At 31.5% G+C, this 21777-nt stretch overlaps 7 protein-coding genes across 12 annotated transcripts in view; 3 read left to right on the top strand and 4 right to left on the bottom strand.

Annotated features, from left to right (window-relative positions):
* Positions 1-17390, bottom strand: part of LOC130673051 (aldo-keto reductase family 1 member B1-like) — a 109554-nt gene extending 92164 nt beyond the window's left edge. Inside the window, exons 1-6 of one of the 2 annotated variants that reach the window (XR_008990825.1) lie at positions 17252-17390; positions 16813-16913; positions 16269-16748; positions 15990-16196; positions 14783-14931; positions 14554-14668 (exon numbers count right to left, since the gene is read on the bottom strand). Coding sequence is in view for 1 of the 2 variants with exons in the window: in XM_057477933.1 (XP_057333916.1) it covers positions 14626-14668; positions 14783-14931; positions 15990-16196; positions 16269-16748; positions 16813-16884 (951 nt within the window). In the remaining variant the exon portion in view is untranslated. Of the gene's footprint in view, positions 1-14402; positions 14669-14782; positions 14932-15989; positions 16197-16268; positions 16749-16812; positions 16914-17251 lie in introns of those variants that run through there. The other variant, XM_057477933.1, reaches the window with a different exon arrangement.
* Positions 152-1043, top strand: LOC130673058 (uncharacterized protein KIAA1143 homolog). Its single transcript, XM_057477952.1, has 3 exons — positions 152-399; positions 612-744; positions 820-1043. Exons 1-3 carry the CDS (start codon positions 289-291, stop codon positions 972-974), a joined length of 399 nt encoding a protein of 132 aa, XP_057333935.1. The 5' UTR covers positions 152-288; the 3' UTR covers positions 975-1043.
* On the top strand, positions 1379-10238 carry LOC130673046 (uncharacterized protein DDB_G0283697). Of its 4 annotated transcripts, none has more exons than XR_008990824.1 (9): positions 1379-1544; positions 3868-3949; positions 4190-6877; positions 6960-7048; positions 7249-7419; positions 7506-7628; positions 7711-7815; positions 7881-8269; positions 10111-10238. XR_008990824.1 is itself a non-coding variant. In XM_057477926.1 (9 exons), exons 3-9 carry the CDS (start codon positions 3886-3888, stop codon positions 8193-8195), a joined length of 3555 nt encoding a protein of 1184 aa, XP_057333909.1. In that variant the 5' UTR covers positions 1379-1544; positions 3492-3639; positions 3868-3885; the 3' UTR covers positions 8196-9593. The 4 variants fall into 4 exon arrangements, 3 of the variants coding, with proteins under 3 accessions (XP_057333909.1, XP_057333910.1, XP_057333908.1); XM_057477926.1 differs by lacking the exon at positions 10111-10238 and adding an exon at positions 3492-3639 and having other exon boundaries at positions 7881-9593; XM_057477927.1 differs by lacking the exon at positions 10111-10238 and adding an exon at positions 3492-3643 and having other exon boundaries at positions 7881-9593.
* LOC130673049 (eukaryotic translation initiation factor 3 subunit I-like) lies at positions 10257-11661 on the bottom strand. The gene is made up of 4 exons (XM_057477931.1): positions 11514-11661; positions 11163-11409; positions 10813-11093; positions 10257-10732 (listed from the first exon to the last, which is right to left on the bottom strand). Exons 1-4 carry the CDS (start codon positions 11514-11516, stop codon positions 10283-10285), a joined length of 981 nt encoding a protein of 326 aa, XP_057333914.1. The 5' UTR covers positions 11517-11661; the 3' UTR covers positions 10257-10282.
* On the bottom strand, positions 11748-14133 carry LOC130673050 (aldo-keto reductase family 1 member B1-like). Its single transcript, XM_057477932.1, has 6 exons — positions 13985-14133; positions 13787-13896; positions 13247-13726; positions 12971-13177; positions 12655-12803; positions 11748-11978 (listed from the first exon to the last, which is right to left on the bottom strand). Exons 2-6 carry the CDS (start codon positions 13859-13861, stop codon positions 11936-11938), a joined length of 954 nt encoding a protein of 317 aa, XP_057333915.1. The 5' UTR covers positions 13862-13896; positions 13985-14133; the 3' UTR covers positions 11748-11935.
* Positions 17306-17755, top strand: LOC130673235 (DPH4 homolog). The gene has a single exon (XM_057478192.1). It carries the CDS (start codon positions 17306-17308, stop codon positions 17753-17755), a length of 450 nt encoding a protein of 149 aa, XP_057334175.1.
* Positions 17756-17784: 29 nt separating this feature from the next.
* On the bottom strand, positions 17785-21750 carry LOC130673048 (uncharacterized). 2 transcript variants are annotated; one of them, XM_057477930.1, is made up of 6 exons: positions 21603-21750; positions 20779-20985; positions 20200-20710; positions 20011-20133; positions 19394-19935; positions 17785-18478 (listed from the first exon to the last, which is right to left on the bottom strand). In XM_057477930.1, exons 2-6 carry the CDS (start codon positions 20970-20972, stop codon positions 18316-18318), a joined length of 1533 nt encoding a protein of 510 aa, XP_057333913.1. In that variant the 5' UTR covers positions 20973-20985; positions 21603-21750; the 3' UTR covers positions 17785-18315. The 2 variants fall into 2 exon arrangements, with proteins under 2 accessions (XP_057333913.1, XP_057333912.1); XM_057477929.1 differs by lacking the exon at positions 21603-21750 and adding an exon at positions 21067-21426.
* Positions 21751-21777: the final 27 nt, after the last annotated feature.

Below are 21777 nucleotides of genomic sequence, written 5' to 3'. Positions count from 1 at the left end.
ATATTTCCCAGGGATATAGGAACTAAAAATTCAAATTGACAGCTAGAATAAAGAAGTTTATTTGTCAAAAATATTTTATTTTCAATTGTATCTTTAAAATCATTTTATTGGCGGTAACGTCAAATGCAATTTTAAATTTACCGCCATTTGTATTTTTTAACCTCAAAAAAAACATCAGCTGCTAATTTAACACTGTATTTATCATTGTTAATTGTTAATTATTTATAAAAAAAGTTAATTATTTATTTATTGTTAATTGACATAAAATTTAATTACAATTTATTGGAGATGTCGAAAAAAAAACACAGCATCGCTTACATAAAACCACAAGAGCCAAAATTTATTCGTGAATTAAAAGCTCAAATTGGGTTCAAAGAAGGTCCTGATGTTAATACCAAGGTATTTATTTATGTAATTAAAATTAAAACATTCAAATTATTGGTTTCAATTTTTTGAAATATTTAAATAAATTTTCGTGACATCTAGACTCAATTTTTAAATGAATTATTTATCGTCTAAAAATAATTCAAATAATTGATACTGTAATTGGAGCGACAAGTGATGCTGAAAGTAATTAGCAAAATAAAATTTAATTACTTGAATTTTTTCAGAGGCAAGAATTATCCGAAGGCGAAGATGAAGATTTTGAGGACCATATTGAAGAAAAGCCAACAGTCGTGGTATTAAATAACGGAGATTTGACAGCTGAAGAAGCTGATGCCTTTCAAAAGAAAAAAGACGATGGTAATTTTTTTCAAAACTACATTATTTATATTTATTAATCTCCTGACAGAACTGATAACAATTTAAATATTACAGAGGAAGCAAACGCGCCAGCAGATTTAACAAAAAGGATAATATTCAACCGGAAATCAAAGCCATCAGAGCAAGATATAGATGAGCAGCCTCTTCCCAAAAAAAATAAAAAAAAAAAGTCAAAAATCGTGTTGTCCTTTGACGACGAAGACGAATAATCTTATCTAATCTATTTATATATAAATTACTAATAAATAAACTTGTACATATATTTTTTTACATTAAAATAGTTTATCGATTTTTATTTTTATTTCCTTTTAAGAGGGGATTAAATGGAACAAATTTCTATAAACAATTATTAAATATCATTGGCTCATAACAAATAAAAATAATAACAATAATAATAATAATGATGATAAAACAAAATTAATCACGTGATTTCTGGGACAATAAAAGTCTAGAATAGAATCCAGTCCCTTATTTTTTATTTTATTTTTTTTCTATACATGTACATAATTTATCATTATTATTATTTAAGTATAAAATGTATACGTCATAATATTAAAGATCACGTGATATATGAAATATATATGTATAATACCTACATATATATATGTCCGCCATCTTGGCAGTTTTTTCGACGATGGAGGTAAAGGAGGATGTGTGACGTCGTCGAGTCTCAAATAAACATAAAATATATATGTGATAATATTGTTATTTGTAACAATAAATATTAGAAGATAGTGTCCAAGTGTGATATTTAACAATAAACACAATCAATAATCTAGGTAATCGATAACAATTATTAAAATGCATTTTAAATAAGCGCGGCATGTTAGCTCTATGCAAGCGTGGTGTGTTAATTGTGTTGGTGATAATCATCATGGTAGTGGTGATCTTATTCTACATGTTAGCCCTAGCTCTCTCTCATCCAGCTTCATACTTGTACATATATTCATTACTCCAACTCATATATTTAAATCCGCGTTATTCCAATAATTGTTTGTCTTTGTCCAGGTCGAAAATCGCGGTCGCTTCTTTTTAACGCAGCTGTTCAGCACCCGAAGCTTTTTGAGTCCTTGAGCACAAGCTTTTTAGGAAATGGCGGGATCTATTTCATTATTAATACATATATTTTTATCTCATATATTTATTTCCGTTTGGAAGACACGTGCGTTTGATTGATTGCTCTTTCGTCCCTCTGGTCATTTAGATTTTTCTTATGGATTCTGTTGATGTGTCTAGGATATTCGAGTTATTGTTGAACATGTCATTCCTGCAATTGCAGCATCGAATAACACAATATTATCAGGGCCGTCTCTATCATTAATTCAACTTCAACCCTTTTTACTAATTGATTATTCAATTAATTCATTCATTTTCGAGTTGATCAGTTGGCTCGGAAGATTTTTTTAAGCACCCGATTGCTGATTTATTCATGGACCCATTGGTCTTTTTACAGCAATTTAGTTAACGGTCAGCAGACAAAGGATCTAGATAATGGAGAAAATAAAATTCAGTAGGGACGCTATCAGCAGACTGTACCTAGACAATGAAAGCAACCCTTGCGAATAATTTAGGGGATCTAAATCCTCCTTTGTAGAATTTAATCACGGCCCTGATGTAGTTGGTTTCATTTTTAACGTTACTAACGTTCTAGCCGCCATCTGGCGTGTAAATTTTACTGATAAATTTTTTTTTTTATCTATTAACAATTATTATTATTATTATTATACATAAAAATATATTTTTAAAAAAACCTTTGAGGAGCATGGAGACTTTGATCGCGCGATTCGAACTCGGGTCAGTAGCGCAATTTTTAAATAATTGAGTCCTTTAATTGCACTTCCGCCTAAAAAATTTCAAATCCTGATTTGAATAATCAGTAATTATATTTTTGTAAATTAATTTTTAAAACATTTTGATTTAAATTACATTTAAAAAATTTCCCGCCAAATTTAAAAAACCCGCAATTTTGAAAGTTTTTCTTTTTATTGTTGGTTTAAATAAATATGTAGTTAATTTATATCCTAGACAGAATCCTTTAAACATCAGCTCCAAGAGAAAGGTATCATTTCTTCTTGAATAGTAGGTCAGAGATATGAATGTACAAAAGAAACTAAAATCAAGTTAATTGAGACAATTTTTACTCTAAAAAGTTTAAAAAAAAAATCTTGATTACATTTTAATTATAAATGCTTTCTCTGAACGAGAGCCAGGACGAAAATAAAGTTATGGTTAAAAAATAAAGTAGATTAGATGGTTTGAATATTTAAATAAAGTACCGCGTCTTGCAGGTGACTGACTGACTGACTGAGCCATGCGACGCTAACGTTACCTCGTCTCTCGATGTCTCTTCCCCGCGGACGCTCTCCGGCTCTCCTGCTCTCTCTCCCACTCTCTCAACATCTCCGAGCTCAACATCTAACTCGTGTATTAGCACACACGCAGGAGAGTCACCTCTCGGCGTCTCCTGACTGACTCTTATAAAGATCAACCTCACGAAAAACTTTTTCCTTTTTATTTTGTTTAAACTTCCTGGATTTATTCTATTGCTCCCGCGAGTGATCAAAAGCTTTTGAACGCCGTGTTGTGTCTGGATCTCATACACTCTAAATAGAGTACCATCAGTATCAATTATCACCATCAATAATTAATTGCTTATTATTACTATTATTATTAATTAACAATAATAATAATAGTAATAATAAAAGTAATTGTTTAATTACAACAAGTCTGGGAAAACATAAAAACCACAACCCCGCCATCGGGGTTACAGTGCCAGTTAATTTTTATTGGTTATGGGACGTTGAGGGAGCTCTACTCCAGAGTGCGGAATTCGTTGTGCGCCATTTTGAAAAATTTCCTTTTACTATTATTTCTGTAGGTGATTAAATTTTATTATTTTTATTTAGATTTATTTATTATTGTTTATTATTTACAATAACCACTTTCATAAATTTATTATAACATATATTTATATATAAACAATAAGTATTTTTTAGGTTTGTGTTGTGTGATTGACAGTGGAATGACAGTTTTTTTAAAATAATTTTATTGGTATTGATAATTCACTAGGATTTAAAATAACAAGATACTTTTTTATTTTAGGACATTTGAAGTGGTTCCATGGAAGGTACGCTGGAAGAACCAGTGGTCAAGGACCCGTCTTGTGACGATGATGTAGCTAAAGGTACTGGTTATTGTTATTATTATTATTATTATTATTATTATTATTATTATTATTATTATTATTATTATTTATCTGCCTATAATTTACCCCATCAGGGTACGTGGCAGATGTTGATAATGATAAGTATATGCCAAAGGTCATAGGATCAATAATTAATTTATTAAAAATCTAAATTTATTTAGTGATTGATTGTTAGTATATATATGTATATATGTATGTATGTATAAATAATTATTTTAGATGGAGTTGTTCAAAATGGTATTAATGGCAACTATGATGACAATGAGAAGCATGACGACATTGACGACATGACATCAAACAAAATGGATGCTGATACGGCGGTAAATGATGATGATGATGATGATGATGGTGATGGTGGCGGTGATGGTGGTGGTGGTGGTGTAGTTGAGGATGAGGAAGAAGAAGACGAGCCGGATAATGATAATATTAATGACAGTGGTAACAAAGATACCGATTCACATGGCGAGGTTGAGCCGGAGGTCGGGGAAGAAGAAATTGTTGATCAGGATCAAGAAGAAGAGGAGGAGGAGGAAGAGGAAGAAGCTGCTGGTCAAAAGAGTGGTGAAAGTGAAGTGAATGAAGATAATCAGGATGATAATGGGGATGATAATGTAGACGATAATGGAGATGATAATGGTGACGATAATCAGGATGAGGAGAAAGAGTACGAAGCTATGGATGTTGACGCGCAGGATAACTCGGACGTCGAGTGTCTTGATGAAGAAGTTGCTATGGAGAATCACATGGAAGTTGACGTTGATCTTGATGCCGAAGCTGATGTTGACGGCGTTGATGCTGAAAAACAGGCTGACGATCAGGATGATCATATACAAGACAGTGATGGTATTCAGGAGATTGATAACGTTCAGATTCTCGATGACGAGAACGAGGACGACGACGATGTCAGAGCCGTTTCTGAGAGCAGCGACGTTCAGCAACTTAATGACAGTATTGTTTCTGTTTCAAGCACTGGATCAGATTTAAAAATTTGCGAGGAGAACGGCAGCATCGGTAGTCCGGACATCGAGGAAATAATAGACACCAGCAAAAGCAACGGTCCGAGTAAAAATAATTTGGAACGGACGCCGGTAAAGGAATCAAAACCTAAAAAGTCACGTAAACAAATTGATTTGAGTAACATCACACCGCGGCGCAGTTCACGCAATATAAAACGCACTAGTTATATCGAAAAAGAACCGGAGGAAGAGGTTGAGGTTGACGGGTCATCGGATATCGAAGAAATAAAACCCGAGGATCCGTTGGCGTGTCTCGACAGTAGTGTTAGTATTGGTATAAGTAGTAGTAGTGGTGGTAGTAGTAGTAATAATAATCATAATAAAGATAAAGAAAATTCAAAACTGAAGTCGCCTATTAAAACAAGTAAAACGACGATCGTTGTCAATGACACAAAACGTCTTGTTGAAATAGCCGCTGGCAGCAAATCGTCAAAGGGTGGCGGCAAAAAAGAACCAACGTTGGTTATCATCGATACTAATTCAATATTATCGGGACGTGGTGGTGTGCCCATTGGTAGCAGTACCAGCAGTGGAGGTAATTCATCCCACAGTAAATCATCTCATCATCATCATCATCACTCATTAAATACCTCTGGTTTCTCTGTATTGCCGGTTAATTTGAGCGGTACACAGACAATGTATCCCAACATGCGTACCACAATAACTCCTGTTCCCATGACATCTAAAAACACTGGACATCCCAAAATACCCAGCAGTATAACGGCCGTACCGACGACAGTTACCTCTGGATCGGGATCTGGCTCTGGATCATCTGGCTCACAAATATTACCGACACTTACTGACGATATGTTTGTTGTGGAGGCCCCGTCCTTTATTGTACCCTACGTTTATGAGAAACCGCCGATAAAACCGCTCAAAGAATTCGTCACGAAACTGGAAAAGTGCATCGAGGAAGTAGAGCGGGATGAAAAAGCAGCAAAAGCCGCGGCAAAGAAAGAGGGTAAAAAATCAGACAGAAATCGAGATTCATCATCTGAGTCGGGTAAATACGATGACAGCGACGACGGAGGTAGTGTTAAGAGCTTATCCAGCAGAAAAGATAATCCGAGTGCAAGTGCGAGTGGAAGTGCTAATGACTCGATAGATCTTACGGATATTAAACCATTTGATGATAAAAATAAAATGTTAACATACTTTGATTTACCTCTTGGTAAATTTTTTATGCAAATTGGGGTAAATCTTGTACAAGAATTCGTTCAAACAGATTTATTACGCACGCAAAAACGTAAACAGGGTAAAGGTAGCACATCTGCAGAAACACAAATGGCAATAAATTCATTGATTAAAAATTTAGAATTTAGTAAAGAAAATAATGAACCATTCCACTTAGATATGAAAAAGTGTGAGTTTTGTAATTTTAAAACAGAGTCGGCATTAGTTATGCAACATCACTTGGAGACACCTCATATGCGCAATTACGTGTATAAATGCAATTTTTGTCCACTGGAAGTGCGTAGTCCGCATGACATTCTCTTCCACATGGAAGCCGAGCACAACACACGTGGAAGACTAGAACGCGGACCGGCATTCCATCAGTGTCCAAACTGCCCCTTCGAGGACAACCAAAAGGGCAAACTCACGCGGCATATCCTCGCCTGTGCAAAGAAGTTCAGGCCCGAGCGCAACCTCGAGCCCTCAACAGATTGGGAGCCACCGGCAAAGATACCCCGGCTCAATCGCTCACGTCCTGTGGGTTCCCTCAACACAAACGCCGCCCTGGCAATGGCCATGGGTGCTAAAGGACAACAACCTCTGTTACCTAAATTACTACCTGCTCCAATCGCCGGTCGTGGACGAGGACGACCGCCCATGCAGCCCAGATACTCGGACCTCAAGTCGCTAAGACCTGGTAGTACATCTGTACGACAAGGTTTGTTTATTTAAATTCAAGAGTTGCTCGAAATTATTTTTGTAAACTGTATAAATACTTTAACCTTTGATATTTTTTATAGACAATGTTACTGGAATGATGTATCGACCAACGTCATCAGGACTTTTAGTACCAACTTCTTATCAATTCGGTAGCAACCAAGTATTCCAGGTAAATATATTTGTAATTAAGTTTTAATATTACGAAATAATTAAACAAAAAGACTTGAATATGTCGTAATGGTAAATTAAATTTAAAAATACTGATTAGCTTAAAATTGTGCAACGTGACCCAGTTATAAGGAATAAAGGAAAGAATAAAAAAATAGTTGGTAATAAAATATTGAAATAATTGTTTATGTTGTATTGCAGAACTCGTCAACGTGTGTTAAAAATCCGGCGGCAAAATTGTTGAGTCAGCCGAGCATATCGATAACACCATTGCCACGTAGCACACAAGCCCCCATTTCAAGCTCTGGGTCACCGTCAAAACCTGGAAAAAGCACATTTGTCATTTGCGAAATTTGTGACGGTTATATCAAGGTATCAATCATCATCATCATCATCATCACCAACATCACTCTACTATTTAATAAAAATACTTATCAATAAAATTTATTTCTATCCAGGACTTGGAACAACTGCGTAATCATATGCAATGGATTCATAAAGTTAAAATACATCCAAAGATGATTTACAATCGACCGCCATTGAACTGCCAAAAATGTCAATTTAGATTCTTTACGGATCAAGTGCGTTTTACTTTTGTTTTTTTTTATCTTGTCACTAATTATTATTATTATTATTATTAATATCAATAATTTTATTTAACAGGGATTAGAAAGACATTTACTTGGATCTCATGGACTTGTTACATCAAGTATGCAAGAAGCTGCCAATAAGGGAAAAGATGCCGGGCGTTGTCCAGCATGTGGCCGAGTAAATATACATTTATATTTAATTATTAAATTGATTTTATTGATTATAACTGAATTTTTTTTTAGGTTTATCAATGGAAGCTACTCAATCATGTGGCACGAGACCACGGCATGACGTTAAAGCCCGCACATTTATCGTACAAATGTACAGTATGCACTGCGACATTTGGAATGTACAAGCAGTTCGAGAATCACGTATACTCAGCCCACAGTGTTGTCGCAAAGCGCGTTATGGACAAAAAAAACGCTCCTTCAACGCCATCATCAAGATCAAACGACTCTCTGCTTAAGCCATTGAAAATAAATGACGAAATAACAATAATACCACAGCCAGCAAAGACAACAAGATCGAGTAGTTCTTCACAGGGACGAAGCAAATAACAATAGTCAACCAACGTGATATGTGTACTTTGATTTTTATCTTTTTTTCTTAACTTTCGAGATATATATTTCGCGTAAGTTTTTAATGATACTCTCATTACTTTATATAAATAAATCTATATATATAAATAAATAAAATAAAATAAAATAATGAAAACAGATGAGGAAAAAATAAATCCAATACCGAACAAGACGGACAAAATAACAAATCGTAATGCGCGTGCATTGAACAAGTTTTTAAATAATTTTACAAGAGAGTTATCCACTTGCGAAAGCTAATTAATTAATTACTATGAATTTTAATTAATTGATTAATTAATTAACAGACATATATTAGTTGACTGCGTAATTATTCCATCGAGTATACCGATCTATTTATTTAAGAATTTTTATTATTGTTATCGGACATGCATAAAATAATATTAATTATAATTATAATAATAATAATAATAATAATAATAATATTAATAATAATTATAAACAATAAATAAAATAGACTGTAAAAAAATAAACATTAAATGGGTGGCCTTCAGTAATAACTTTTTGGTTAGTCCTGAAGACGCGTATTTCCCAGATTGCCTACGATTGTAGTTTAAAACAAAATAAAAAATTAAAAAAAAAAACATGAAAAAAAAAAAAGAAATTAATAATAATAATTAAATTATAACGATTAGATTTCGATAACAATCACACACACACAGTATATTTGTGTTTAATGTCGTGTATATTTACGCTGAAAAAATAATTATAGTATAGTCCTTTATATATATAAATAAATATATAAATATATTTTATGAGAAAGAGATTGGCTGACGTATGCGTTTGTGCTTCTGCCCGTGATCTCTGAAAATAAAAAAAAAAAAAAGTAACTTGATTTAAAGTAAAATCATTGATTTATTAACGTTTTCCCCTGTGGGAAATAAAAAACTGGATAGATTTTCTCATCTTTCTTTTTAAAAATTGAATAAATATTATGATATAATGAATTTGTTTTTATTTCTGTTTTTAAAATAGAACCGCTGGTCAAGACAGCGAACTAAAATAAATTATTAAATTTTTTTTAGACGTGTGTTAAGTAATTTATATATGGTATAAACGGTTGTCGTTATCATTACTATCATTACCATAAATTCATCATCATGGTTATCATCATCACTATCACTATCATTGTCACTGTCATTGTCATTGTCATAATTTATCAGCAGTCGTATTCATTTAATGGGATAATTGGACAAACTGTACATTGTATCTGTCTATAAGATGGACGAATATTAATTAATTAATAAATATATAAATAACAGTCCACGATGCATTGTAATAATATATAACTAATAAGACAACTATTATTTTTGCCGACAGAATATTTTTATTTAAAAAAAAAAAAAAAGTAAAAAATAAAGCTAATGTACATTAAAATAGGATTCTATATACGAAAAAAAATATATATCTGATAGGTCGCGTCACCAAATTTCCAGTGTATGAAGCACTTAAAATTTAAATTTAAAAAAAAAACTATAAATATATAAAATTAATTGCTTATTTTAATTATTTTAATTATTCGGCAAATTTATTTTCTTGTATAAACTCCAATAGGCTTACAATGTAATCATTATTGTAGATAGTCATTAAAGTGATTAAGGATTTTAAAATGTTAAGTTTCTTTAATGATAAAATTAGCAAAAATATTAACGACTTGGTATATTTCGTTAATGATTTTTGTACAATTACTGGTAACACTAAATACAAATAAACAAGATAATTATCGACCGGTTAATTAATAATTATAATTAATAACGGTGGGTTTTTTTAAAAAATGCTTTTTAATTTTAAATATTTTATAATTAATATTATTATTATTATTATTAATTAATATTAATAAATATATAATATAAATAAATAATAAATTTTATTACAGGTTTATGGCAGCAGTTTGTCTGTAATAATTTGTACAATATTAATTAAGTTTAATAATTATTATTAATTAATATAATAATTATAAATCAAGTGAATTAGTTATTAAATAAATATCTTGTGTAATTAAAATTATTATTATTTTTTATTACATTTAAAACATTATAATTTTAAAATTAATATTCAAAATGAAAATCAAAGTACGATTGGTCAAAAGTATTTATACGAACGTAACCGTCTTCACCGCCACTAGAAAAACTCCGTCCGTTTGGATGAAACGCCAGTGAATTTATTGGCCCAAAGTGACCTTTCAATCGGGCGAATTCTTCTTCGAATACCAGGTGGTAAAAACGGGCGTCGAATTTCCCTTGGCGCGTTGACGTTGTCGTGACGTCCATCGCGTCCTGGCCACCTCCCAGCACCACGTGGTCATAAATCGGGGATATTGTCGCCGAGTTTACGGGTCTCTCGGTTTTGTAAGTCTTCAAATGCATCAAAGACTCGCTGTCAAATAATTTAGCCGTGTGATCTTTACTCGCTGTTATGAACATCGTCCCGTCTTTGTTTACTTGCATGTCATTTATCTGGCTCTTGTGTCCTTTTTGGCTGTTCAATTTTTTTCCGGTCTGTCGATTTGATAAAGTGGTAAATTAATTAATCTATTGATTGATTGATTGATTAATTAATGAATTTATTTAATACCTACTCTAACATCCCAGATATTTATTTCTCCGTCTTCATGACCAGTAATTATTGTTTCATCAAGAGCACCCCACAAAATTGCTGAAATTCTAGGTCCATTAATTGGTATCCGGATAATTGCGTCTTCAAGTGACAAAGTCGGCTCAACATTGCGGGTGTCGATGATAAACATTTCACATTGATGACCTAGGGCTTTGTCTGTAGAAAATACTGCCGTGTTTGCTGAGAAACTGAATGCACATGTTCGTACTGAGCTGTTAGTATCTAGCCGGCCTATTTCTTTACCTAAATGTCAATTAATTTATTAATCAATTAACTATTTATCTACTTGGGGTAAGTGACATTTATGTTTACCAGTTTGACAATCCCAAATTCTCAATGAATTGTCACCAGAACCAGAAATAAAACGGGAGGTGTCCCAATTGACGTCAATGCACCAAATAGAGCCATTGTGGCCATTAAAGGTACCGAGTCTTTCTCCATTTAACGAGTACCAGACGTTTGGTTTCTTGTCTTTGGACGCGCTGAAAATAAGATCTCCTTCCCGGTTGTATTTTATCATCGTGATGGCACGCTCGTGCCCATGCAGCATCAGAGGTTTCTATTAAAAAATAAATACGCGCTATCAATTACAAAATAATTTAAAGCGGGTTTTAAAATTTTAAATTATTTGTGTTCTTATAAATTTACTTGTCAAAATCTTACCATTTTTTATCGATGAATGTTAGACATTCATGGACCTAAACCTCTTCCGGCTAAAAATCAGGTTACTTTTTTATTGCGCCGCACTCAAAAATCGATTTTAAAGTTGGCAATTGTTTTTAACGCCATCTTTAAATTATTACCAAGTGGATTACCACAATAATCAAATTATAAATGTCAATAGTCAATAAATATTGAGACTATTGAGGAATAAATAAAATTGTAAACAAACTAGGATACATTTTAATTGATAAAATTTATTCGTTTCAGTACAAATGACCTAGAGTTACATTAATGATTAAACGGTTATCGTAAATTTATAATTTAGCAATGAATATAAATGTAATTGTAAATAAATGATTGATTACATGGTAAAGATAAGGGATAGTGTATAAAAATTTTAAGCGTTTGATCTTTGACGCTAATTAGAATGGAATGTTGAATGGCCAGTGGATACTCTTGACACAACTGAAACAAACAAATAAATTTATTAATTCATTATTTAAATCATGTTAATAAATTTATATTTCGCGTTACTAATTTCAAAAGGAATTCAATTTTTATATGATACTGAAGTTAGCCGACGCCTATTAAATTTTGTATTTTCCTTATAAACGACAAATTTAAAAAAAAATATTTTTAAAAAATTGCTCCTATGGTTTTTTAAATTTTCTACATGTGCATATTTATGATACTGAAGTTAGCTGACGTCTCATAATTTTTTGATTTTTTAAAAAACGATAAATTATAAAAAAAAAATATTTTAAAAAATTGCACTTTTAGTCTTTTTAATTTTCTACATGTGCATTTTTTCAGTTTTTTTTTTTCTTCAAATTTAATTGTTCAAAATAAAATTATAAAATTTTTAATTGTCTGCTAACTTCAGGATCATGCATATTTTTAGTTTTTTTTTTCTTGAATTGAATTGTTGAAAAAAAAATTCAAAAATTTGAAATTGTCTGCTAACTACAGGATCGTAATTTTTATTCGCTCTTTTGGCTTTTGGGATCTTCCTCCCTAGTAACTTTCTTAGTCAAGATCTTGAAATCACAGTATATATAGATATATTTCACTGTATTCTCCTCGACTTGCTCAAGATTTGCTCCAAAATTAGTAACGCGGATAACGTGATTTAATAACTTACTCAGACATGGGACAGATTCTTCCATTGCAATCGAAGGTATTGATGTAAGCGATGTCTTCGTCGCTTAATTTAAAGTCAAAGACTTGACTGTTCTCCAATATACGGGACTTGGTAACTGATTTAGGTATCACAACATGCCCACGATCAAGCTATAATTATAATTATAAATAATAAATAATTACTTGCAATTGTAATTTAAGCCTGCTCTTAAATAAATAAATGAATGCATGAATAATTATGGAAAATTCCATTGAACGTGATTTCAAAATTGATAAAAGATGTTATTAAAAACATAAGTATGAGTAATAAAAATTACCTGATAGCGGATAACAACTTGAGCTGGCGTTTTTTTATACTTTTTACTTATTTCAATTAATTTTTTGTCTTCCAGCAAAATTGGATCTCCGGGTTTGGCCCAGGGTCTGTCGGGAGAACCCAGAGGACTGTAGGCAGTGACAACGATACCTCTTTCTTTGCAAAACTTAGTCAGCTCTTGTTGGGTCAAGTACGGATGGCATTCAATCTAAATTATAAATGATATATTTATTTATTTATACAGATGACTAGTTACCAGAAGTATAAAAAAATTTACCTGATTGGTAACTGGCTTTATTTTGCAGCTCTTGAGAACTCGGTCAACTTGCTCGGAGTTGAAATTACTCAGCCCGATATTTTTGGCCAAACCTTTTTCGCAGACGCCTTCCATTCCTTTCCAGGTTTCCAGGTAATCTGTGTCAGTCAGTTTGGTGTTGCCGTCTGCGTCTGTTGGGAAGAGAACCTCGCCGTCTTCGTAGGCCATGGGCCAGTGGATCAGATAGAGGTCCAAGTACTCAAGCCCCAAGTCTGCCAGGGTTTTCTTTATGCCTTTCTCAACACTCTCTTGCTTGTGATAAGAATTCCATAGTTTTGATGTAATGAACAAGTCCTCGCGTTTAACTAGACCTTCAGAAATCTTAGCTTTCAACGCAGCACCAACTTCCTTTTCATTTCCGTAAACATGAGCGCAATCGATATGGCGGTAGCCAATTTCAATTGCGTACTTAACGGCTTCCGTAACTTCACCAGGTTTTGACTGAAAAATCGTTTTATTTCTTTTAATTACAAGTTAAAAATATAAATAAATAATATATACCTTCCATGTTCCCAAACCAAAGCTGGGAATTTCATTTCCGTTGTTGAGTTTTATTTTCGGGACGCTCAGAGACATGATTAGAAGTTTACCGCGAAATAAACCGGATGAAACTGAATAAAATTATAAAATAAATAATAAATATATAGAGTATGTAGTTGAGTAATTAGTTGGCAGTTTGAATTGCAAGCGACTAGTGACCAGTTTCGACGATGGCTCGTTGACAAATAAAGCCGGGAGTCGGGAGTCTTGTCTGGTTGGTTCTATTGCTTTCCTCACGCTCTTTGATCTGTGTGGTGCAATATGTCTATGAACGCTAACACACTCACAGACACAAATCCGCTTGCCTTCTCTTTTTATCTTTTTAAAATTATTTTCTGACGCTGTCTATTAATGCGGTTCTACTGGGGGAATAAAACTTGAGATTTAAACTGATGCCTAAATTATTTTTAACGGATTTTATAAATGGATGGTACTGATATATATAAGATTTTAAAAACAAAATAATTAAGATTTTGTAAATAGAAACAAAAGAAACATCTCAGTCTTCTAATGTTTTATATAAATATATAAAAAACATTACTTGTTTATTGCAGTAGTTTTTTATTTGTTTGCTACAATAATTAATTTATAAAAATTATTTATTCATTAATTATGTATTGGATTTAATTGAAGACTTGAAGAGGAAGTAAACGATAGAAAATTTTTGTATTCAAGTAGTGAAAAAAATTAAAGAAAATCCTCGTTTTTTTTTCACTTATTAATATAGAAATGTAATATATAATTTGTAGAGAAATACGGACAATAATCATAAATCTCAATGTCAATCATGATTAATAATCTCAGAACGGAATATCAAATGGATAATTTGGGCAATGTGCCCGGCTGGAAAACAAAAAAAATATTAAGTCAATAAAATATTATTGAGGGGTCTGCGCAGGAATTTAAAATCATATACATGTGCATATATTGATGCTAATTAAAATAATTATTACTTACTCCTTGAGTGCGACTAATCTTCCACCCACATCGAATCTGTCGATGTACGCGACATCCTCGTCGCTTAATTTAAAATCAAAGACGCTGAAATTTTCCGTCAGACGTGAGCTCGTTGATGTTTTGGGGATCACGACATGCCCGCGGTCAATCTGGAAATTTTGTTAAATAAAATATTAAATTTTTATTCAATACTTTTGTTTTTATCATTTTAAAAATGTTTAGTTTATTTTTTTTCATTCTTTATCTCATTACTCAATAATTTTTCAATGATTAAAATCTTTTATTGTGTAATTCTATAGACTATGGAATGTTCTAGAAAATTTTATTTTATTATTATTGTTATTAGTCATCAACTTTTAATGAAAAAATTTTAATTAATTTAATAAAAATAATAATTTATGTTCATTAAATCATACATTAATTAACAACTCATATATATATATGTGTTTATGTTTTGTATGAATATATATATGTAGTTGAACATCATGATAAAAGAGACCGTAGTCTCGTTATATAACTCAACGGAACAAAACAACCCAATGGAATTTTCCATGACCGTTAAATTTTAAAAGCTACTTTTAAAAATATAAATATATATATTTATAAAATAACAATTTCATTATTATATAAATTTATTAAATAATGTAATTAAATTAATTAATTAATACCAATTAGAAAAATAAATTAATTTAAAAAAAATTGTCTTAGAATATTTTTTGAATTAAAATGAATGAGAAAAAAAAATTTATGACAGACTGAGTGATATTAATTTTAAAATATTTAAATTTATAAATTGTTTACTTGAGATTTTATTTATTAAATTTGATTTAGTCGGAAATAATATTAAGAGCGTAGGGAATGACCGCTAAAGGCGTTTCCCATCACAAATTATTATTCAAGGGTATCAAAGTGCTGTGAATGAACGGGTCAACAAATTGTTCAATGACTAATCTTGCTTTTTTTTTTTTTTAGTTGGGCTTATCAATAAACAAATAATTTGTCTTGGTCATCAAACGAAACTAATTCTCTAATGGAAAGTTTTATAAACTCAAGTTCTAATCTCAAATAAAAATAAACTATCAAGAAAAATATAAATAATCTGATTACGCGAGTGATTGTATTAATAAATGACTAGAGGAATTTAAAATTGTATATAATTAATTTATGACGTAACAAGTTTGTAATTAAAACAAACTTAAAATCATACTTGATAGCGAATGACTATTTGCGCTGGAGTTTTCTTATATTTATTAGCGATATCACAAAGTTTTTTATCTTCTAGAAGTACTGGATCTTCTGGTTTAGCCCAAGGACGGTCGCGAGAGCCCATAGGACCATAAGCAGTAATGACAATCTCTCGTTCTTTACAAAAAGCAGACAATTTTTTTTGAGTTAAATACGGATGGCATTCAACCTAAAAATATACATCATTTTTATAAATTATTTTTTAAATTTAAATGTTAAGCGAAGAGATTATCAAACGAACTTGATTGACAACTGGTTTGACTTTGCAGTTAGCCAGCAAACGGGTGATTTGTTCGGAATTAAAGTTACTGATTCCAATATTTTTAGCCAGCCCTTTTTCAAGCACTCCTTCCATCCCTTTCCAAGTGTCTAGATAATCAGTATCCGTAGCAGCTGGAGTACCATCAGGATTAACTGGAAACAATTCATCGGTGTCTATGTAAGCCATTGGCCAGTGAATCAAATAGAGGTCCAAGTAGTCCAGCCCCAAATTAGTCAAGCTCCGTCTGATTCCTTTTTCAACTGACTCTGTCTTGTGATAAGTGTTCCATAGCTTCGATGTTATGAATAAATCTTCACGTTTGACAACTCCTTCATTAATTTTAGCACGTAAGGCCTCCCCGATTTCCTTTTCATTCTGATAAACCAGCGCGCAGTCAAAGTGACGGTAGCCGACGTCTATAGCGTCTTTTACTATTTGTGTCACTACTCCAGTAGCAGCCTAAAAATTAATTACTCATAAATATATAATTTATTTCATTTAATTAAATAATAAATTCACTTACTCTCCATGTTCCTAGACCAATTACTGGAATTTTATTACCATTATTAAGTGCAATCGTCGGTACTTGTGACATCTTGCCGCTCAAATGAACTTTTCGCTCGTCTATCAACGTCAAGAGATAAATTAGCGATTATTATTGATAAAATATATGTAATTATTGATAAAGAACATAATTTTTATTGATAAGTTAATTATCGGCATATATCAAGGTCAGTTCATTTTTAAATTCAAACTCCGAGCGACCCTGCGCTCTGGCGGGAGTCTCGGAAATTTGAATTTTAAAATGGAGACTCCTGAACTCTAACCCCAAATAATATTTTTTTAAACAAATTTAATGAAAAAAATGAATATGTAATTACATGTAAGTGATTTTAGATACTTAATTAATTACTTGAAAGCTTAAGTTTCAATTAATTACATAAAAATTAATTAATTCTTACTTTTATCTAGATTGCGTTTGCAAAAATTTAAGCGATCCCGAGAAAAAAACAAAGATGTCGATTGCTAATAATGAATACAAATATTACGAAGTACTTGGATGCAATAAGGACTCAACATATGACGAATTGAAACGTGCGTATCATAAACTAGCGCTTATTTATCACCCAGATAAGGCGAAGAGTAAAAAAAATAATGATAACGCCAATGAGACTGGCGGTAATTTGAATAATAAAAAGTTTACAGAAATAGAAGAAGCTTGGCGGGTACTGAGTGATAAAGATTTAAAAACAAAATACGACGCAGAATGTCGTCAAGCTGAATTAGAAGTAGATAATTTATTAATTTACGATAGAATAAATATTAAATCGATGACTGTTGAAGATGATGTCCTGAGTTACCCATGTCGGTGTGGCAGCAATTATCTAATAAACTCTGATGAATTTACCGAAAGTATTTACATTCCGTGTTCCGAGTGCACATTTTGTATCTATCTTGAGAAATAAAATAGTTTCGTCCATAAAAAAAAGATTTATTTTTAAAATACAAAATTTACGGAAAAAAATATATATTTATATCACTAAATATACTAACTTAATCTATACGACAATTGAAATACTACGTTAGTTAATTAATAATATAAATTTAATTAAATTTATTTTGCATTATTTTTTTAATATAAAGAAATAAGCTGATTAGTGGATGTAATTGTCTTATCTACAATTAACTTAATTACTTATCTATAAATATCCCAGCGGATATTTATAAGTGATTAATGTGTTGTAATTACTAATAATTAATGTAAAGAAAAGATTGTAAAAAAAAGAATTATTTTAATGCAAAGAAAAAACAGTCTCAGTCCAATTAAAAAATTTCACGTATAATATAAAATAATAATAATAATAGTTATAATAATTTAATTTAATTACACTCATAGAGTGATTACGGAAAATAATAACTAAATTGCACGAATGTAACATACATGCAAGTACCGCACGACAGTCGAACTTAATATTTATTTTTAATTTATTATTGTTGATGGTTCACTGGTAGTAAATGCCAATTACTAATCACTTATTGATGAAATCAAAGTGACGTTGGGTCGGAGAGATTTGAAACTTTCAACTCCGTTTCGTGTTACCGATGTACCGGTGAGATCGACGTACTCCAAGTTGTGTATGAGTTCTGCCAGGTGTCTGAGACTTCTGTCGGTTACTTTCGGATAATTTCTATTAAAAAAAAAATTATTTGAGAATTTTATTTCATACTCTACACGGAAAGAAATTTATGGGAAGTTTTCCTATGCATTATGGGAATGGTTCCCATAATGGTATGGGAATCATTCCCATACTATTATGGGAATGGTTCCCATATTGGTATAGGAACTATTCCTATAATATTATGGGAACTATTCCCATAATGTTATGGGAACCATCCCTATAATATCATAAAATTTTTTTTTTGCACAATAGTGTAGAAATTTCCCAAAATTTAAATTTTCTTAAATGTTTTGTGCTGACAAAAAATTCTTATTAAAAATTTTAATGTTTTTTTGCCAAATTCGATTTTTTTTTTCAATGTTTGAATTTTTGTTTTTATGTTTAATAATATTTCTGTGTATTGTAGAAGTGATTACCACACTTCTTTAAATTAATTTTTTCATGATAATATGGGAATGATTCCCATAATGGTATAGGAACCATTCCAATTGCATTATGGGAATCATTCCCATAATATTATGGGAATAGTTCCCATACTATTATAGCAACCATTCCCATAATATTATGGGAATGGTTCCTATAATTTATGGGAATGGTTCCTATAAATTATAGGAACCATTCCAATAAATTATAGGAATGATTCCCATAATATTATAGAAAGTATTCCTATAAATTATAGGAACCATTCCTATAATTATAGGAACCATTCCTATAGTGTTATGGATATCATTCCCATAATTATAGGAACTATTCCTATAATTATGGGAATCATTCCTATAATTATAGGAACCGCTCCCATAATTTATGGTCGTAATTCCTATGATGGTATAGGAAAAAATTTCACAAAGTTATGGGAACCGCTGCCATAATTTTCTTTCCGTGTAGTGAATTGTTAATTTATAAGCAGGAGTTAATTAAATTTACCTGACGACTAGAGTCCGAAGAATGGGATTGCTACAGACCCGAGGTCTTGGTTCAATGATGACCATATCGGGGACATCTCTCTGAGGCACTTGTTGCGCCGGGCGCTGACTCAAGTAAGACCCGATTGAACAGATACACCGGTCGGTGATACGACAAGGCGACATGTCGTCCATATCAAACTGGTTCCCATCGATGACGTACTGCGCCACGTGATTGTCCTCATAAACCGGAGGGTTCAGAGCAATAAAATTGTGAATGTCACTTTTGGGCTTCAAGTCTATAGGGGAGTAGTCCAAGTACAAGTGCGTCAAAGTGCTAGTGTACTGAAAGAAGCAGCTGACTTCCGAGTCACCGACATTCGTGTGACACAGATCAAGAATTTCTAGCGTCTTGAACCCGAACCTCGTTGCCAGACTCATGTAAGCCACGCAGTCGCCAACATATTTACACGAATTCATTCTCAATTCCTTCAGCTTGGGTATCTTGCTGATTACCATCAGCGAGTGGCTTCTCAGCCACTGGCAGTCTGTCACTATCAACGTCTGTAATAAAAATCTCTCTATGATTCGCTTCCTACCAACTCGCTTGATCTTAATAATTAAAAAAAAAAAAATTACCGTTAAATTAGGCATGTGGTGGTCCAATTTAAAGAAGTAAGATTGTTTGGGATTGACATTACACACTTTGCATCCTTTTAATGACAACTTTTCAAGCGTTGATGGAAAATCTGTTATCTTAATCTAAACAAAAATAAATAATAATTATTAATATAATTTGAAATAATAAATAATAGATAATCAACTTACATCATTATTAATGATTGTAAATTCTTCAATCACAAGCTCTTTTAAACTAGTACAAATTTTACCAATTCTAGTTAGAAAATTATTTTTTAATTCTTCTAAAATAACTATTCGGTCTTTAATATTACTAGATGCTGCTTCATTCTTCATAACAGTACCATTTGATGTGCCAGCACCATTGGTAAATCCATTAGATGTTCCTACGTCACTAACAAAACCGTTTGATGTCCCCACAATTTTACTAATATCGCCATTTGATGTTCCCTCATGTTTACTGCATCCGCCATTTGATGTCCCTTGATATTTACTCAAATCTCCATTAGCTACTTCTTCATTGAATTTATCTTTGTTTATAGTAAACTCAACTCGGCCATTAATTATAATACTCTCAGTATTCGGTTTCAAAAATTCTAATATTGTACTCAGTTCATCTTTTTTTATTTGACGTGATTTGAAATTAACGACTTTCCAAAGAGTACGGTCACGACAGACTTGATTTAATCGGTGGCAGCAGCTAAGAATAGTAAATATTAAATATTTAATAGTAATAATAACAACAATAATAAATAATAATTTACTTACGAGCTCAAAGCAAAAAGATCTTGAGGTGATACATATTTAAATATATTAAGCAATACATCATCCGAAAAATCCAATAGCTTTGTTTTGAAATCACCGGGTTCATTAAAATCCGACAAGTTTGAAAGTCTAGGAATTTTAGCATCACGGCTGCTTGATGGTTCTGGTGACAGCGATTTGCTTCTCTTCATTTTCATTTTTTTACGACACCTGCAATGACAATCAATTAGCTGTAAATTTATTAAAAATATATTTTCTTTGTTTAAACAAAATTAAATAAAAAAAAAGTACATTGCACAGTTTGGAGGAGCATGGGAAGGTGCTGTCGCTGATATTTTATCCCATAGACTATCAAATCTCGCCATTTAATTAAACTGTTTATTTTTCTATCACCGATAAGATGAAAACTGATTGAAAAATGTTTTTAAACTACGCTCTAAATTTGTTTCCATACAATTATCTTATTATTATTTTGGCTTTTGTCCAAAAAATCAAATAAATATCAACATCATCCGTTCAATATCCACTTTCTTTGTCTTTTATTTTATTTATAATTTTTATTTACTCCAGCACCTTCTCAGACTTCTCAGACCTTCAATCCACTTAAAAAAAAAGAAAAAATAAAATCCAAATGAACAAGAAATTAATTAACCGAACAACCAATTAATTATTTATTTTGACATTTCGAAGGACAATATGACATTTAATTTAATTAAAAAAAAAATATATATATACATATATATATATATATATAAATAACTAGGTTACAAATCATAACCTCGTACAATATAAAGAGAAATGAATTTTTAAAAATAATGAAAACTTACTTTTTATTACAGCTCAACTGTTTTTTTAAACTTACACTTAAAATTTCTATTAAAATAATAATAATAATATTAATAATAATGATAATTAATATTTTAAATTTTTAATAAATAAATATTATTGGAATAATGACAGCGTCAGAGCTCGTCCTTGTTGTTTTTTTTTTTCAGTCGATAA

This window comes from Microplitis mediator, chromosome 8 (genome assembly GCF_029852145.1).
Source record: "Microplitis mediator isolate UGA2020A chromosome 8, iyMicMedi2.1, whole genome shotgun sequence".
In the NCBI taxonomy this organism is placed as follows: Eukaryota; Metazoa; Arthropoda; class Insecta; order Hymenoptera; family Braconidae; genus Microplitis; species Microplitis mediator.
The sequence above is the reverse complement of the archived record's forward strand: the minus strand, read 5'-3'. Positions and strand labels throughout refer to the sequence as shown.

Excerpts from the sequence above, each read along its gene's own strand:
- LOC130673050 (XM_057477932.1), bottom strand. The coding sequence starts at position 13,861 with ATGTCTCTGAGCGTCCCGAAAATAAAACTCAACAACGGAAATGAAATT. Across the intron at positions 13,727-13,786 it reads TTGGTTTGGGAACATGGAAG|TCAAAACCTGGTGAAGTTAC; the intron begins GTATATATTATT and ends ACGATTTTTCAG. Across the intron at positions 11,979-12,654 it reads AGAATCTGTCCCATGTCTGA|TTGTGTCAAGAGTATCCACT; the intron begins GTAAGTTATTAA and ends TGTTTGTTTCAG.
- LOC130673048 (XM_057477929.1), bottom strand. The coding sequence starts at position 21,140 with ATGGCGAGATTTGATAGTCTATGGGATAAAATATCAGCGACAGCACCT. Across the intron at positions 20,986-21,066 it reads GCTCCTCCAAACTGTGCAAT|GTGTCGTAAAAAAATGAAAA; the intron begins GTACTTTTTTTT and ends TTGTCATTGCAG. Across the intron at positions 20,711-20,778 it reads GATCTTTTTGCTTTGAGCTC|CTGCTGCCACCGATTAAATC; the intron begins GTAAGTAAATTA and ends TACTATTCTTAG.
- LOC130673235 (XM_057478192.1), top strand. The coding sequence starts at position 17,306 with ATGTCGATTGCTAATAATGAATACAAATATTACGAAGTACTTGGATGC.
- LOC130673046 (XM_057477925.1), top strand. The coding sequence starts at position 3,886 with ATGGAAGGTACGCTGGAAGAACCAGTGGTCAAGGACCCGTCTTGTGAC. Across the intron at positions 6,878-6,959 it reads TAGTACATCTGTACGACAAG|ACAATGTTACTGGAATGATG; the intron begins GTTTGTTTATTT and ends TATTTTTTATAG. Across the intron at positions 7,629-7,710 it reads TTAGATTCTTTACGGATCAA|GGATTAGAAAGACATTTACT; the intron begins GTGCGTTTTACT and ends TTTATTTAACAG.
- LOC130673058 (XM_057477952.1), top strand. The coding sequence starts at position 289 with ATGTCGAAAAAAAAACACAGCATCGCTTACATAAAACCACAAGAGCCA. Across the intron at positions 400-611 it reads GTCCTGATGTTAATACCAAG|AGGCAAGAATTATCCGAAGG; the intron begins GTATTTATTTAT and ends GAATTTTTTCAG. Across the intron at positions 745-819 it reads TCAAAAGAAAAAAGACGATG|AGGAAGCAAACGCGCCAGCA; the intron begins GTAATTTTTTTC and ends TAAATATTACAG.
- LOC130673049 (XM_057477931.1), bottom strand. Across the intron at positions 11,094-11,162 it reads AATTTGGGATTGTCAAACTG|GTAAAGAAATAGGCCGGCTA; the intron begins GTAAACATAAAT and ends ATTGACATTTAG. Across the intron at positions 10,733-10,812 it reads TAAATATCTGGGATGTTAGA|ACCGGAAAAAAATTGAACAG; the intron begins GTAGGTATTAAA and ends TCAAATCGACAG.